Genomic DNA, 16,350 nt, shown 5'->3' with positions numbered 1-16,350 from the left:
ATAATAATAATAATAATAATAATAATAATAATAATAATAATGGATTAGATTTATATAGCGCTTTTCAGGGCACTCAAAGCGCTTCACAATGGATCCATTATTCATTCACTCACACATTCTCGCTCTGGTGGTGGTAAGCTGCATTTGTAGCCACAGCTGCCCTGGGGCAGACTGATGGAAGCGTGGCTGCCAATCCGCGCCTACGGCCCCTCCGACCACCACCAACATTCACACACATTCATACACCAGTGTGAGAGCAGCACTGGAGGCAAGGCGGGTAAAGTGTGGCACTGTGAAATGAAATCTCATTTTTCTTACATTGTTTTCCTACACTAATTTTGCCTGTTTTGCTTCTTAACTGTGGTTAGATTTGGTTGAGATGCTGAAGTTGAATCTTTGAATATGCAGTTACAACAGTATTTACGTGTTTCCCATATGGACCACAGTAGCCTTGTAACCACTTGGTTATAAATAATTATTTTAATCTCAAATTGGCCACTAAAAATAAGAATGTCTGACAGATTTTTGAAAGTATTGACTTCATAAGCTGATAATGATTACATTTTTAAGTATTTCATTATCTGATGTTAAAATACTAAAAGATCCCCAGTTCGTGTCCCAGCTTTCCTGGGATCTTTCTGCATGGAATTTGCATGATCTCTCTGCATGTGTGAGTTTTCTACAGGTTTTTTGGCTTCTTCCCACAGTCCAAAAATATGCTGAGGTTAATTGGTAACTATAAATTGTCCGTAGGTGTGATTGTTTGTCTGTATATGTAGCCCTGCGACAGACTGGTGACCTGTCCAGGGTGTCCCATGCCTTGCCCCTAAATCAGCTGGAATAGGCTCCAGCACCATTGCGACCCCAGTGAGGATTAGGCGGTATATAGAGAATGGATGGATGGCTGGATGGCTGGATGGCTGGATGGATGTTCAAATACTAATAAAACGGATGTGGTCCTCATGAACAAACAATAGACTTTATTATTTAAATATCTCTTTTTTTTGTTTAAATTGCCTGTTTAAGTCAATTCATTAAAATGTATGAGCTAATTGTAAAGATGCTGCTATCTATATCTGATTAATGAAAGATGCAATACAAATACAAGAACAGCACTCAGAGAGTGCAGTACTTGTCCAAGGTTACTCAGTTGTATGATTTCTGACGGATAAGTGCCAATAAGTCCTCAGCAGTTGATATGTTCTACAATTCTACAATTTCATTTAGCAGACGCTTTTGTCCAAAGCGACCTACAACACAAGCAAGAATTCAGACATAAGGAAAAACCTGTAGTAAGTGCAAAAAGTGCTTCAAGTGTGATTGATCAAAGGTGTTGCCATCAAGTTGCAGAAGAAGTGCCCCCCCCCCTCCCCCCCCCCCTTTTTTTCAACTTTGTCAGTGCTAAATAAGTGCTGGGTTTTGGACCACCTGACTTATTCTACCCCTTCTTCTACCTGGAAAATTTAACAACCAAATCTAAAAGTAATGACAGCTTCTGCCCTGCACCTTAAATTTTCACAGTTTTACAAAAACTCAAATAGAAATAATGAAAAGTAAGATATGAGAAAACTGCCAGCTCCAGCTGTGATTTGTTTTTTCTCCTGCACAGCCTCCTGTGAAGCCATGGCCTCCAGCCTTCCTCTGCTCCTGCTGGTCCTGTGCAGTCTGAGTGTGGCTCAGTGCCAGCTGAGGCTGTTTAACCTGCGAGCCACTGATCTTCCCTCTGACTTCTTGGGAATCACTGACGGCTATGTCGAGGTGTTCTGTGGCGGAAGCACTCTGGGTAAAACCTCTGTCCGTAATAACAATGCCAACCCTTGGTGGGAGGAGGAGTTCTCATACTTCAAGGCCCAGGAGAATGATGTAATGAGGCTTGAGGTTTATGACAGTGACGTTGGGTTTGATGACCTTCTGGGAGTCTGCCAGCGTCAGCTCAAGTCGGGAACACATGAGCATGACTGCTATCTAGAGAAAGGTGGAACCCTCCATTATACCTACACTTTTGGCTGAGACCGCCAACATTGTCAGTAAAAAAATAAAATAAACTGTGATGCAACAAACAAACTTGATACTGTGTGTTTAGTCATTTAACACATACTGTGGAAATGAAAGACAGAAATATTCAGTTTGCCCCACATGATTTATTTTTTCTTTGTTTACACACTGCTATCAAACTACCCATGGGTTTTTTTCTTATAAAACTTTAAATTACAGAAGAAATCATCAACAGCTACACTTTAGAATTATGACCAAATTAACGTCATCAGCATTTACATCCAACGCAATCGTTGCTAATGCAAATAGTAGCAGAGGTAAAACAGTGTCGAGGCAGGGGTGGTGTGTGACCCTGTTTGCCCTGTCTCACAACAAACATAGAATTAACATTTGACATTTATTGACCATACCCCCAATCTCCAATTAGTTTTAACCATATCGTAATTGCCATGTGCCGATATAGTAGAAACTGAGATTTTTTAAAAACAATGGCACTGCTTCACAGAGCTTTGTTCAAGTTGGACTGCAGGTTTGGTTAAAAGCAACTGCCTCCATTAGTTTTAACCTGGCAAAAAAGTTTGTTTTTAGAAAAGTAATTTATAGCCACCTTAGAAGCTATTGTTTTTTTTCTCTTCTGACATGTATGTCTTTATGTTGCAAGTCTGCTGTATGTATTGAAACCAAGTTGTAACTGCCATGCATGCTATGGTCACATTACATCGCAATATACTGCCTACTGCCTCACTGGCTTCATGCAGTTTGCGCTGCTAGTAAGCAATATATTAAATCCCAAAGTATATTCACTGATGACTTAAAGGTTGAAGGTTGTGAAGTTTCTTTGTTAATAAATCAAATATATACGTACATTGGTGATTGGCTATGTCTTATGTTAGTTTGATTGTGGGTGTTCTTGATAGCTACTATGTCTGTGAGTCTGGGTGACTCCTACCTCTGCAGTTGGCAGTTTTGTCACCATGGCAACAGCGACTATCTTGAGAAATGCAGCCACAGCGTGAGAAATAGACATTTGGTGAGAGCATGTGAATTGTCACCTGTGTGAGTCTCACCCTCAATTGTGTGTGCTCTGGCAGCCTTTCATTGGTGTGCATGTTGGAATCACTGTCATCTATTGATATGTGGAATGGAACAAAACCATTGGCTGGATAGTGTATCACTTCACACACCCTAAAAAACATTTCCATCATGATTACAATTTCATAGGGAGACAAATGGCATTGGGTCTATGACATGGACAAGATGAGTACTATAATTTAGGTTGTTCTGTAATATCTTTAAAAGCATTTGACAATTGAAAACTCCAAGGAAGATCATGTTGTTCCACCAGAAAAAAAAAAAATGTAAGACTGCAATGAACAATTATTTTTGTTCTTGATGTATTAGTACATCTGGCAATTATTTTTTTAGTATGAACTGTTTGCTCAGAAGGCAAAATGTCAGGAAATAGCTAGACAAATAAATAAATAGAACCCATACATATTATTTAAAATGTAAATTAACATATTTTAACCTATGTTTTTTTTTTTTAGAAATATATCATTAAATTAATTTGAATACAGACCTTTGAACTTTTTGACTGGAGTAGCTTGCTTCATGCTTCTTTTTAAACTTTTGTGTTACCTACCAAACAGCAACTTCATTTTACTTCTGGACAGTCTAGATATTTTCTTTTCTGAACATATTTTAATTTCCTAGATAATAGCAAACAATCACATTTCATGAGCCAGAACAACTGAATTCCTGGCATGGAATCGAATGGATAGACCTGAGATTTTTCCCAATATGTCGAAAAAGTGACACCTTGACAATGACAATGATATTACAGTAGCATCATTTGGGATACACATGGGGTCATCCAGCAACTGTGTGACTTAGATGGCAGGAAGAGAACTTAAGTTTCACTTGTGCCATTGAGGCTGAAAAATTCATCAAGACAAAATGTAATACAGAGAGGCAAATATAAACACACCATCTGTTAACATAGTTATTGCAGCAGTGGGTGACATGGTGGATAGAATAAAAAGTAGTATAAAAGTAGACAGAACCCAATAGATGTGGATCGGTGCTGCTTGATAGCAAAGCCAGAAGCTCCTTTGGCTGGATGTACTCTGCCTTACACCCCATGACCCTCTATAGAATAAATGCATAGAAAATGGATGGACGAATGACTGTGATGGTGTAACTTTCTCAGATGTTGGAAAAGGTGACTAAGGAGCTGGTCAAGCCCATGCAAAAGTTCTAGCTGTGTCTTTATATGTAATGGTGAGAATGTAGCAGATTGTGTTGTCCCTGTATTTTAGGGAGGGTGACATGAAGCTGATATGAGGTCCGCTGACCTATAAAAACGTGTGGAACAGCAGATAGCGTGGGAAAAGACAACACACCAAGCCTACAGGTAAGATTTACATCTATTACTGTCATTTTGCTTAGTATCATCTGGGGTTTCCCTTTCAATTTCTTCTAACCTAATCACACTCATGTGTGCCCTGAGACCTGTCTAGCCTATATATTCGTCAAGATGCAATAGTAGTGTTTTAGACCCTCTGATCAGGCACTCAAAGTTTCACAAACTGCCATATGTGCTCAGTGTGGAGCTAATGTTCGGGCTTTTATGTACTGTATAGCTTGGCATGACAGTCAAAGTCTTGTGAATTATATTGCAAAGATTTGTAGTTACCTGTATGTCAGCCAGACAGCATGGTGGTGGAGTAGTTACCATGAATTCCTTTAGCGAAAAGGGTTTGGTTTTTAGACATGCTGGATGGTTGGCCATACAAATTAAGTCTTTTGTATTATGCATTTCAATCCTGTGTCATCTTTGACACTTAGATGTTATATTGTGTTATTTTTTAGGGTTTCCAATAACCGTGTAGCATATGTAGATCACAAAATTTCACCCCAAGTTATCCATAGTTAGATTTAATAGTGATACTGCCCTCTAGTGGAGAGGACTGATGATTGAAGGTAAAGAAGGAGTGAGGCAGACTTCTTGTGATGTCTAAAGAAAATGTAATACCATGATCCTTGACAGAAACAACGGTTCAAATGTTTCAACCATGGTGGTGTTTAACAGCCATTTAAGAGCATTCTGAATAAGTCCACACATCACAGTTTGTATTCAATGTTGGGAGTTACAAGATCAAGCGGTTATCACTGACCTATCTATTAATCAATTATGTTTCTTCAACCTTAACTACGCAGCTGCGCAGATTAAAAAAAAAGTTTGCATCAGACATAAGAAATAGCAGTCCATCTAAAGTTCTTTTATTTATTTTTTTACAGTAGTCCAATGATGCCTGAAGTCTCAAAAAGTCTTTAAAATTAAAGTTCCTCAGAGTCAAACACTTAGTGAACAACCTCATTGGCATCAGAATTTAGTCAAAGAAACAAATCCCCATGTTTGGTGAATTGGAAATGATTTATGTTTGGCTACAAGTAGTCTTTGAGTGACAAGCACAGTATGAAACTGCCCATCTTGGCAGGGAAATGCAGTGACAGGCTGACGTCAACCAGTGAAAGCAGACAAGACTTCCAAGTGGAGTAAAATATTGCAGTCACCAGTAGGTTGAGTGTGTATAAAGACCCTTACAAGGGCTGATTGAGTAAATCCATGCGCTACATAAAAACGCAAAGATCTGTTCTTCTGTCCGAACAGCCTCCTGTGAAGCCATGACCTCCGGCCTTCCTCTCCTCCTGCTGGCATTGTGCAGTTTATCTGCAGCTAAAGCACAACTGACGGTTTTCAATCTGCGGGCCAGCGATCTTCCTTCTGGCATCTTGGGAACTACAGATGGCTATGTCAAGGTGTTCTGTAGCTCCTCTTCTCTGGGTGAAACATCTGTCCGCAACAACGACCCAAACCCTTGGTGGGAGGAAAAGTTCACCTATTTCCAGGGCCAGGAGAATGACGTACTGAGGCTTGAGGTTCATGACAGTGACATCCTCTTCAATGACCTCCTAGGAGTTTGCCAGAGACAGATCAAGCCGGGAACCCATGAGCATGACTGCTTCCTTGAGAGTGGCGGAATTCTCCATTACTCCTATACCCTTAATGGAAACAATCAGTAGGCATATATAGATAAATAGGAACTTCATTTACCAAAGCATGCCTACATCTTGAATTTGGTCATACAAATCATGTTCACATTTCCCAGAAAAATCCAAGCTGCTACCCCCCCCCCCCCCCCCCAAAAAAAAAAAAAAGTCTCCTTATTATACTTCATTGTTTACTGTCAAATTTTTCAAATCAAAATAAACGTTCTCTTCAACAAATAAATTCTGTCTATAAATGTCAGTTGTGTTCACAACATAAGTTCTGTCAGGCCATGCCAAACAAGTTAAGACCTTAAACTAAGAGAGAAACTCAAGAAATCTGATGATTCCTTCTGAGTAGCAGTTTGGCTGCTCAAAAAGGCAACAAGAAGGAATCTCTGGCAGAGTTTGGCTCAGGGAGGGCTGACATTTGCCTCATCCAGTTGAGATGAAGGTAAAAGGCAGAGCAGGATCTGGGTTCTTGGTATCAATGGATAATCTCCAATTCATTTTTAATTCGAACACCAAAGAAAACTTCACTTCAGTCAGAATTTAAACAATGAAATTCAGTTTGTTAAATTTTCAATTAGCTTTTGTTGTTAATCATTCTGTAACAAAAACACACAGACCACACAACTTTGCTTTTTGTCAGTTTAAAATGAAAAAACAAAAAACTGCATGACTTCTGCTTTTGGATTCCAAACAAAATACACAACAGGAATTTCCAAAAATCCAAATATGTGTGAACTTCTATCAATACATCTAATTCACTCAGTAGGGGCAGCGTGCATTCCCAAAACATATTATTTATTAATGTGGACAGCATTTAAATAAATACAATTAAGTAAGATTTCACTTAAACACTCAAACAGGACTTGGATCAATCTCTTTAGGTGAACCTGCAAATAACCCTCTTACAGTGGACATTTTAGGTCTGAAAATGTCCAGGTCTATTCAGTCACATTAATGATGGCAGCATTCCATTTCTGGCAGGCCCTAGTACTATGAAGGCTCACTTTGACAGCTTACTGGGACATTCGCTCCTATGTACAAATTTAGTTTTGTTTTTTTCTGTAGGTACTGACAGAAAGCTGAATACTTTGTTGAAGCTTGAAAAGACACGTTACTATAGACTATAGTCTATAGTAACTGACCAGTGTTCATGTGGTCATGTCTGCAACACCATGTGCACAATGTATACCACAAGAAAAACAAGTGTACATAGTGAAAGATCAACAACTTTAAATTTGAAAGTGTTTTTATTCTGCTAATGAACTGTGAAGCAGAATTCAAAGCACAGCAAGCATTCACAACAGGACCTATGCTAAAGGGCAATCACATTACCATCCCTCTCATTGCTAGTCATTTGTATTCTTTTTTTCTAGCATTAAACCTCATTTAGCACCTAACCAAGTTAAAAGGTAAGTGAGCCAATTAAGTTTCATATTAAACAGGAAAACAGAAATTTAAAAACCAAAAGAGTATGCAATGTTTTTCCCACAACCTGAAGCCTTTTTTGCTATTTATAGATTATACAAATATTTAAATGTGTGTGTAAATGAAAGGACAAAACTACATTTTAGGGTGGACAACTTCACTACTAACACAGATATATCAACAGTTGAATCTGTATGCAATGCCCAGTAGATCTTTTTAGTGTAGCTTAGCACTGAAACATTACAAGACCACAGCATCAGACATCACTTGTAGCACAGTTATTCATATTAGACGGAGAAAGTTTGAAATTTCAGCGGACCAAATTAATGGTTCACAATAATAACAGTAACACAGTCCACCTTTTAATGCAACTATACAGATGAACAAAAGCATTGACACTGCTTTTTCTCTTGATGTGCGATACAGACAAGCCTGGCTCCACTCTTGATCCTATGATCACCATTGTCCCCTTCAACTTCAAATCAAACAAACACAGCTCAGTGGGAAGTAGCGGCAGAAGCTTCTATGTAAGAAGCACAACAGGTAAAAACAGTATTACCTAGCACAGAGGTCTAAGCCCCACCTTTAAGAAATCTAAAACTAAAACAATACACAAATTGACATTTTGTTTGTGTAATACAGAGTGAGGTTGCAATTGCACTGGTACATTTGTAGCTTAAAAATAAAAAGAAGCCAGTATACAGGAGACAGGCATATAACATTTTCGTACATTTTTAGATTACTTTAAATTAATAAGAGACAAAGTCTAGAAACTATCATAATCTTTCTTGTCTTTTTTGCCTTCACCCTCAAAGCTGTCGGTCCCATCACTGTTGTCACGACGACGTTTACGACTGTTGCGAATGTTGAAGCGAGGGTTCATCTGTGGCAGAGGGTCCATACCCAAAACTTTATGGATCTGACGGAATGCCAGTAGCCTGAGAGCAAACTGTACAAAAACACAGATGGAACATTTCAAAACAATTACTTTGAAGGAAGGTCAAGGCAGCCCCAAGAAAATCCCTTTGAACAGAGTATCAGGTTTAAGAAAAGAGCTCACACTACCTAAATCACAAACACTATGTATCTCTGTGTATGCGTTTGGTGATTTCTGAAATATTTATGTTAATCCTGAAATTAAATGCTGGTTCCAAACTGGTGACAATGACCCAAACACAAAAAGTAGTGACACCAAATGGACTGCCTATTTACTAAAGAGTGAAAATTCTTGCTTGGTTTACTTTTCTGTATTGTTTGCTTCTTACACTGTCATGTTATCAGTATCTCATGACAAGTTTAGCTTTTCTATATTTTCTGAAAACAGCATTGTTTCTCGTATCTAAACACCATGTCAAACTTTCTTTATGTCTCAATCTGATAGTTTACTTAAAATTCAAGAGCTCGTACTTGGGCACTTGAGGTAATGTCCTCTCTCTGTTGCTCTCCCATGGGTGTGAGGGTATCCACAGGCTTTTTTTCACAAGGGTCAACCAATCCCGGACCACCTGTTCAAAGAAACCAAACTTTATAAGGTGGTGTTTTATTACAGCAAATTTTTAAACATTGATCAACAGAATCACATCATATACTGAGAGTCAATAGAAACCGAGGTAGAAATGTATGCAGAATTCTACTTGTAGGGGGGTTGTAATTATTCATTGTGGATTTACTGATGATCTAGTGCCCTGGTAGTTGAGATAATGATGAGTTGTCATTTTGTCATGATTCATTGCACATGGGTTGGTCACTTTGCAAAAGTGAACCAAATACACACCAAGCAATACTCAGTGAGTATCTGCACAATGTGAGAATGGGTTTTGAAGGCCTATATAAAGGCCCAAAAAAGGCCACCATTGTTAGTCCAGTGAACAGCATCATGCCGCGTCTATCACATGAACAATGTCTCCGGGCACTGGGTATGGTGGAGGCCGCTTTGAGCTACAGTGATGTAGCCAGGCGTATGGGCTGTTCCCAACCCACAATCAGAAGCCTGGTCCAAAGCATGCGCCGACGGATTGCTGCCTGCATCGAAGCAAATGGAGGCCATACTCGGTGTTGACTGTTGTGACTTTGTGTTTGGCAGGTGCCGTTTTCTTTTGTGAAATTCTTTATTTTGAAATCATTCTTGAAACTTTAGATTTTTGTTTCTGTATGCCAATATGCTAAACAAATGATTCATATGAAGAAAATCCAGTTTCGGGCTTCAAAATAAAAATTATGTTGAAAAATATGGTCTCAAAGTTTTTAATGACTGTCAGTGTACATCCATCCACAATAAATACAGTAGAAAGCTTTATAAATCACATAAATCTCAAATGTACAGATAAAACTCGAACAGAATTTCTATATTGCTTTAATCATAATAGAAGTGATAACACTTTCATTAAAGACATGTTGGTACAGTTTATTACGCCAAGACTTTTGCTGTCACTGCATCCTTAATTTAGCACTTTTCAAAACTTTCCACAAAATTGTTCATGTTAAAATGTTTGACTTGACTGACTTTATGAATCAAAAAACCCAGAGCAATGGATGTTCTAACTGACCATTTGTTCTAGTTTCAGATTCAGAGATGATGTGCTGGCAAAAGACTAACCTTCAGTTGATTTCTTGTTGTTTTACAAATTTTTGAAAGCATTCCTGCAGTTTTTTTTTCTCTTTTTTGATTGTAAAGTCCACCAGCTGCCACTGGCTGAACTGGGAGACCCATACAACATTTGTATACATTTCTGTATTGAGATCCCTTTGTTCCGAGGTCTAATTCTAGTGGGGATGTACAGTTACGCACATAAATATTTGGACAGAGAAAGTTTTTCTGATTTTGGTTCTGTAGAGCAGCACAATAAATTTTAAATGAAACCATTCAGATGCAGTGAAAGCGCAGACTTTCAGTTTAAATTCAGTGGGTTGAACAAAAGGATCCAACACCTCCATCATCCGGCTGGTTCTGTCCTGTGTCACAGCATCAATAAATACCAGTGACCCAGTGCCACTGGTAGCCATGCACTGCCTCCGCCATGTTTTGCAGATGATGTGGTATAATTTGGATCATGAGCTGTACCACACCTTCTCCATGCATATTCCCTTGCCATCTTTCTGATAGAGGTTAAGCTTGGTTTCATCTGTCCAAAGAATGTTCTTCCGGAACTGTGCTGGCTTTTTTTTTTTTTTAGATGTTTTTAAACAAAGCCCAATCTAGCCTTTCTATTCTTGAGGCTTATGAGTGGCTTGCACCGTGCAGTGAACCCTCTGGATTTACTCTCGTGCAGTCTTGTCTTTATGGTAGACTGCACAATGACACGCCTACGTCTTGGAGAGTGCTTTTAACTTGGTTGGCTGTTGTGAAGGGACTTCTCTTCACCATAGAAATTATTCTGCGATCATCCACCACTGTTGTCCAGGTGTTCACCAGTGCTTTCTTTCTTTCTTTCTCAGGATGCACCAAACTGTAGATTTTGCCACTCCTAATATTGTAATAATTTCGCGGCTGGATTTTTTTCTGTTTTCACTGAAGGATGGCTTGTTTCACCTGCACGGAGAGCTGCTTTGATCGCATGCTGTCTTTACAGCAAAATCTTTCAAATGCAAGCACCACATCTCAAATCAACCCTAGGCCTTTTATAGGTTTAATTGGTAATGACATAGCCAAGGAATTGCCCACATCCGCCTATGAAATGGCCTTTGTGTCAATAGTCCAATTACTTTCGGTCCTTTTTAAAATAGGGTGGCATGTTGTTAAGGAGCTGAAATTCCTAAAACCTTCATCCAACTTGAATGTTGATACCCTCAAATGAAAGCTGAGAGTGCACTTTATGTCCCTGTCCATTATATAACTATAACTGGAATATGTGTCATTAAATTAAAAAAAACTTTTGTCAGTGTCTAAATATATTTTGTGGACCTATGTAAAGCATTGAAGGCTATTGATTTAAAAGTGTCATCTAGACCTGGCAACTTGGATCCTATCTTTTCTTTTAAAGCTTGCTGCTAATTTATTCTCGAGTTCCAGATTGCCTTTTGACAGTCGCAGGCCTCACTGAAACACTAAAGGTTGGTTCTGAATACTAACACAATCAAATTTAAGATCCTTTCCAGAGTTCACTCCCAGAGCTCACATTCACCATTCAGACTTAATTTTTTCCCTAATTTAAACAGCTGCTGTCCCAGGGTAGCCATAATCTGATTACTTGTTAGAATGGCCTTCTCCTATTGCTGTCTGATCTTGAAAAACACCTTCAGAACTCACTACAGTTTCATAATTTTGTCTCACTAGGAGCATTCAAACCACAATATGTGCAACTGTAGAGTGCAATTGCACTCCTAAGCCGTTTTTTTTTTTTTGTCTTAATTCCCCTGGTAATTTTAATGTATTTTATTTCTGACAAATGTCAATTGTTGTCCTGCTCAGTTTTATAATTTATTCCAACTTTATGGTCTGCCTTCATGACCAGGTATCCCTTGAAAAAAGGTAACTTTAATGTCAAAAAATGCTGGATAAATAAAGTTAAACAAGAAATCTTCAGGAGACCCTGGGAGCACAACACCGCCTTAAACCTGTGGAAATCTTTGTAACTATACATTTAGCAGCCGTAAGAACAAAACTATTCCACAGCATTGAAGAGTTCTGCAACTCTGCAAGTAGCCATGTTTGGTAGGTTGCTTCCTGCCTCTTGACATATCTGGCTTCATTGTCAGTATAAATCAATGCAAAAAAAATAAAATAAAATACAATCTTACCTGGGAGTAAGATTCCAGAAGAAATACATTCAAAAACACGTCTCAATGCATCACCAGGGCTAAGCGGGGCAGAAGCACTACTGATGGCCTTCTCAACTAGTAGTTCCATGGCCTGCACAGAGTGAACAGACAGTGACGGCGACTTCAATGGTGGGAAAGCACACAATCCTTGCTTGCATTACACTAATCAGTTTGAAAGCAGGGATACCTAAGTTATAACAGTAGCTGTTTAAAATTTGTAATATTTCACAGTCCCTGCCATTGCCTGGAGGAATAGAAAATATCTACATATTTGAATTGTTATTTGCATATCACTTTTGTGCACTTGCTTCATTCTAGCTCAGTTTGAGAATATGTTCTGCATTTTTAGGTTTCGTGTGCGAGTGTTGTCTCACTGTGTTTAAGTCCCTCCCTACATATATGAGGAGCAGAGGAGACATGTGAAGCAACTACAGTTGATGACAACTTGTTTCACTAAAGGCTTTCTATATAGCGTTAGTCCATCTAAAACTAAAGAGAGGCCAAATTAGAGGACTTTTTCAAACAAATCGACCAGAATGTTAGCCAAGGGTCTACGAACTCTCGACAGGGAGGGAGGCGGGCTAAAAGGTTGTCTTTCAAATCACTCTGCAGCAATTGGGTAGGTATACAACCAATCAGCGCAACGAATAGGCTCCTAGAGCGCCGGAAATCAGAGGATGCGGGAGTTCGGTGAAGCCTCATTTAAACAGTCAATGGGTGAAGCTCAAGTATATTACAGACATGTTAACAGAAAGATTATTCAGAGTCGGTGCTAATGGAGCTCAACGGCTGTTGTTTTTGTTGTAAGAAGCCATCTTCTTGTCTATCCTTGTTTCTATGGTTGTTTCCGGTTGTTTCTGTCAGAATCGTCACGCCTCTGTCGTCACTTAGTTACGCCCGCCTTCTGACTCTACACTTCATGGTGATTGGTCCGGCCAGTTTTAGGAGCATCCAACCTCGAGGCTTACCGAGAGTAACTAGACCGACCCTGGCAGAGAATTAAATTCGTTGCCGTGGGTTGTCTAGCGTGGCTTGGCTACCAGAATGTGGCAGAAGCGATAAAGATGCTAGATGCTCTCCTGTTAATAACATGCATCTGCACCCTCGACAAACACAGGAGGACAGGCACATATCTTGGTTGTCAGAGAGGAAACAGAGGAAATGCACCCTGATTATACAAGACCAACATTGTTATGGGTAGGTGAAAAAACAAACAAATGTTCACTTCATTAGACTCCTTGTAGCAGTCAGACTCTAATGAAACTTAATTAAGGCATTTCCTGCATTGTATATTCTGGGAAAGTTCAACAATCACCTTAATCTGTATTTGGTTTAATTTCTCCTCAAGCAACATCAGTACAGCATTAGAAAGATGAAGCAAGCATTATACTCAATATGTACAAAGATACATCCCTGTCAGTTAGTGTTTAATACACTAAACACTAACTGACAGGCAATAGATCATTCTCTCACCAGTTCAGGCTTGTAGTCAGTGAATAGTTACAGGTTTGTAGTGTAAAATGAAATTACCAAAAATGATTATTATGTGTAAGAATACATGTTTACATAGACTTTAATGAAAGGCTGTGATTGACACTGTTAAGACAGCAACGATAGGAGAATAAAGTCTTGATCATCCAACTAATCACAAGGCTGGGATCAAATCAACCTACCACCTGAGCCATGGCCAGAGGGATAGGGAACACTTGCACTATAAATCTATTTTGATAGCCACAGAAATGTAAGTACACAAGAAACTATGTCATGAGTTAAAGTCTCTATTGAGAAATACCTTTAACCCTTTAAGCTTCAGTCAATTCCAGCCGTTTTCAGTACAAAAAATCGCTAATATTCTATTTTTAAATAAAAAAAATTACGAAAAATACGGGGAATATTGGACGCACATCGGGAGGTGCATTTCCTTGAAAACGACCGATTCGGGGATTTTATACCGACTTCAGGACATGTTTTGGACAAAATAGTTTACTGGCTTGTGTCATCTGGATGTAAAAGGTTGGATTATGGCCGTTTTTTGTGGAATCTTTTTTTGTGTGTGTAATAATAAACCCGGAAATGTGAGTCGCGCTGTGTGCTTTGAAGCCGTGTATAGAGAACGGATGGATGAATATTCGTTTTTGTCGGACAAATGTGTTTTTCTCACCCGCTGTGGTAATCGCATCTGAAAGTGGTTTATACCGGCGGATTCATGAGAATCTAAGCTTTCCATCGGCGTATAGTGTTTGTGTAATCGCGTTTGCACCCGTCGGACATTCTTGAAATTCCTATGCAAATTAGTAGGTGTACCGCCGGCGGTACACTGAAGCTTAAAGGGTTAAAGAAAAAATGATGTTAGCACTACAATTGATAAGGCGTTCTTTAAAGTAGTAATGTGCAACTGCATTGCAAAAAGATGTTCTGTGCTGACTTTTACTGGTCACATTTCCACGTGCATGCATTTTTACAATAAAACAACTAACAAGATAGGTTTTCATTTCTGCTGATCAGTTATTTTCTCCTCATCACTCCCTATCTATTCATCTAGCACTTTTCTAGAAAAGAAGCTGTTCGAACAAAAAGAGTTCCAATCTAAAGACCAGAAATCAGACACTGGTGACAAGCAGTTTGTGTTTACCCTTGAAATGAATGCTTTACCCAAATTATAAACATTGGTAAACTTCGATCCTCCATGGTTATCAGAAAGTAGTATCGCAAGAGCAGTTACAGGGCCAGGAACCATGGCGCAATATGTATTTAAAAAGACTGAGGACGATTTGTTTTTGTGAAAAAGGACCAAAAAATTATGTTAGAACTTTGCAGACCAAAGCTCAAATACTATGTTAAATAAACAGCAATAGATTTGACATTTCTCTCATCAATAACCCCATGTCCCACAAAGCACCGTGGTCTTTGAATGCTACTAACATGTTAGTATGCCATACTTACCCATCCAGGGAAAGGCGACCATGTAGGAACTCGCTGACAGAGGTCTCTCAGGATTCGGATGATGATCACACAGGATTGAAGACCATTGGCTCTAGCCTTTTGATGCAATAAAGTTAGGTTTATGGAGTGACCCAGGGTGAAAAAAGATGGACCAAACAAGTGAATCACTTCTGTCATAGAGGTCCAAACACTACTGTGCATAATGGAAGCTTGAGTATGGTTTGATGTGTGTATAGGCCATAACATGTTTGCAATCAGCTGCCATTCCCAGTAGTCTTGTACCTCACAGTTAGTAAAGGAGTTCAAAGTTTGCAAGATGCACAAGAAATTAGGAATTTTCTTGCAATCTTCTAAACCCTGACCCCAGATTTATTCAGGTATCTCACAAACAGGGACTTAAATGTAAAGAGTCCACCTGAGAGGAGAGTATAGGGACTGAAAGATTCAAGGAAATCTGCTTTACTCAGCCTGTGCTTTTGCTCAGGTAGCAGAATCACAGGAACTTCCTCAGATATTCCCTTTTCTCTCAATCCCCATTCTACAAAAATATATAGAATAAAAACAAACGTTCAACATGAAAGCACTTTTTGGTGAAACAACTTTGTGCTAGTTATTGTGCAGCCTTATGGAATCACATGTAACTATAATACAGTACTTAGAAAATTGAATAGAGAATACAAGGATGCCAGTTTATTGCTGGTATTTTGCCATGTAAGTCGTTCAGATGAACTTAGATTTACAATCAATACATATGATTGACATTAATCAGATCTTTCCCTTTAACATGTGGCATCCTTGAATATTTTTTGGTTTTGCTTCGAATAGTAATAGTTTTCCTCTTGATTAAAAAAAACAAACAAATGTGTAAAAACACACAAATAAATAAATAAACAAATAAATGATGCATCGCATAAGGCTACAATAAGAAAGTAAAATGATGTTCCGAACCTGGAACCACTTAGCGTGGCGCAGAGCAGCCAGAGCGTCAAGGCATTTTTGCCTGTCCAAGACGTCCGCTGGGTCTTTCACCATACCCGAGGTTACATCTAAAAATGGATTTGAAGTGTCAAAATGGTGATGAGGAATGGGTGTTTGACCAGGTCAGCAAGGCTGGCAAAGAACAAACACATTGCCACACATACCAATATTCCATGACAACCTACAAAT

At 38.9% G+C, this 16,350-nt stretch overlaps 1 protein-coding gene across 2 annotated transcripts in view; it reads right to left on the bottom strand.

Annotated features, from left to right (window-relative positions):
* Nucleotides 1-7,285: 7,285 nt before the first annotated feature.
* The window catches only part of zfr (zinc finger RNA binding protein), a 39,810-nt gene continuing 30,745 nt past the window's right edge, over nucleotides 7,286-16,350 (bottom strand). The window contains exons 16-20 of one of the 2 annotated variants that reach the window (XM_051950656.1): nucleotides 16,132-16,229; nucleotides 15,184-15,279; nucleotides 12,220-12,331; nucleotides 8,890-8,987; nucleotides 7,286-8,431 (exon numbers count right to left, since the gene is read on the bottom strand). In XM_051950656.1, coding sequence (XP_051806616.1) covers nucleotides 8,249-8,431; nucleotides 8,890-8,987; nucleotides 12,220-12,331; nucleotides 15,184-15,279; nucleotides 16,132-16,229 — 587 coding nt within the window. In that variant the 3' untranslated portion in view covers nucleotides 7,286-8,248. Of the gene's footprint in view, nucleotides 8,432-8,889; nucleotides 8,988-12,219; nucleotides 12,332-15,183; nucleotides 15,280-16,131; nucleotides 16,230-16,350 lie in introns of those variants that run through there. The other variant, XR_007943091.1, reaches the window with a different exon arrangement.

Source organism: Acanthochromis polyacanthus, chromosome 7 (genome assembly GCF_021347895.1).
Source record: "Acanthochromis polyacanthus isolate Apoly-LR-REF ecotype Palm Island chromosome 7, KAUST_Apoly_ChrSc, whole genome shotgun sequence".
Classification (NCBI taxonomy): Eukaryota; Metazoa; Chordata; class Actinopteri; family Pomacentridae; genus Acanthochromis; species Acanthochromis polyacanthus.
This window is presented reverse-complemented; position numbering and strand designations above follow the sequence as displayed.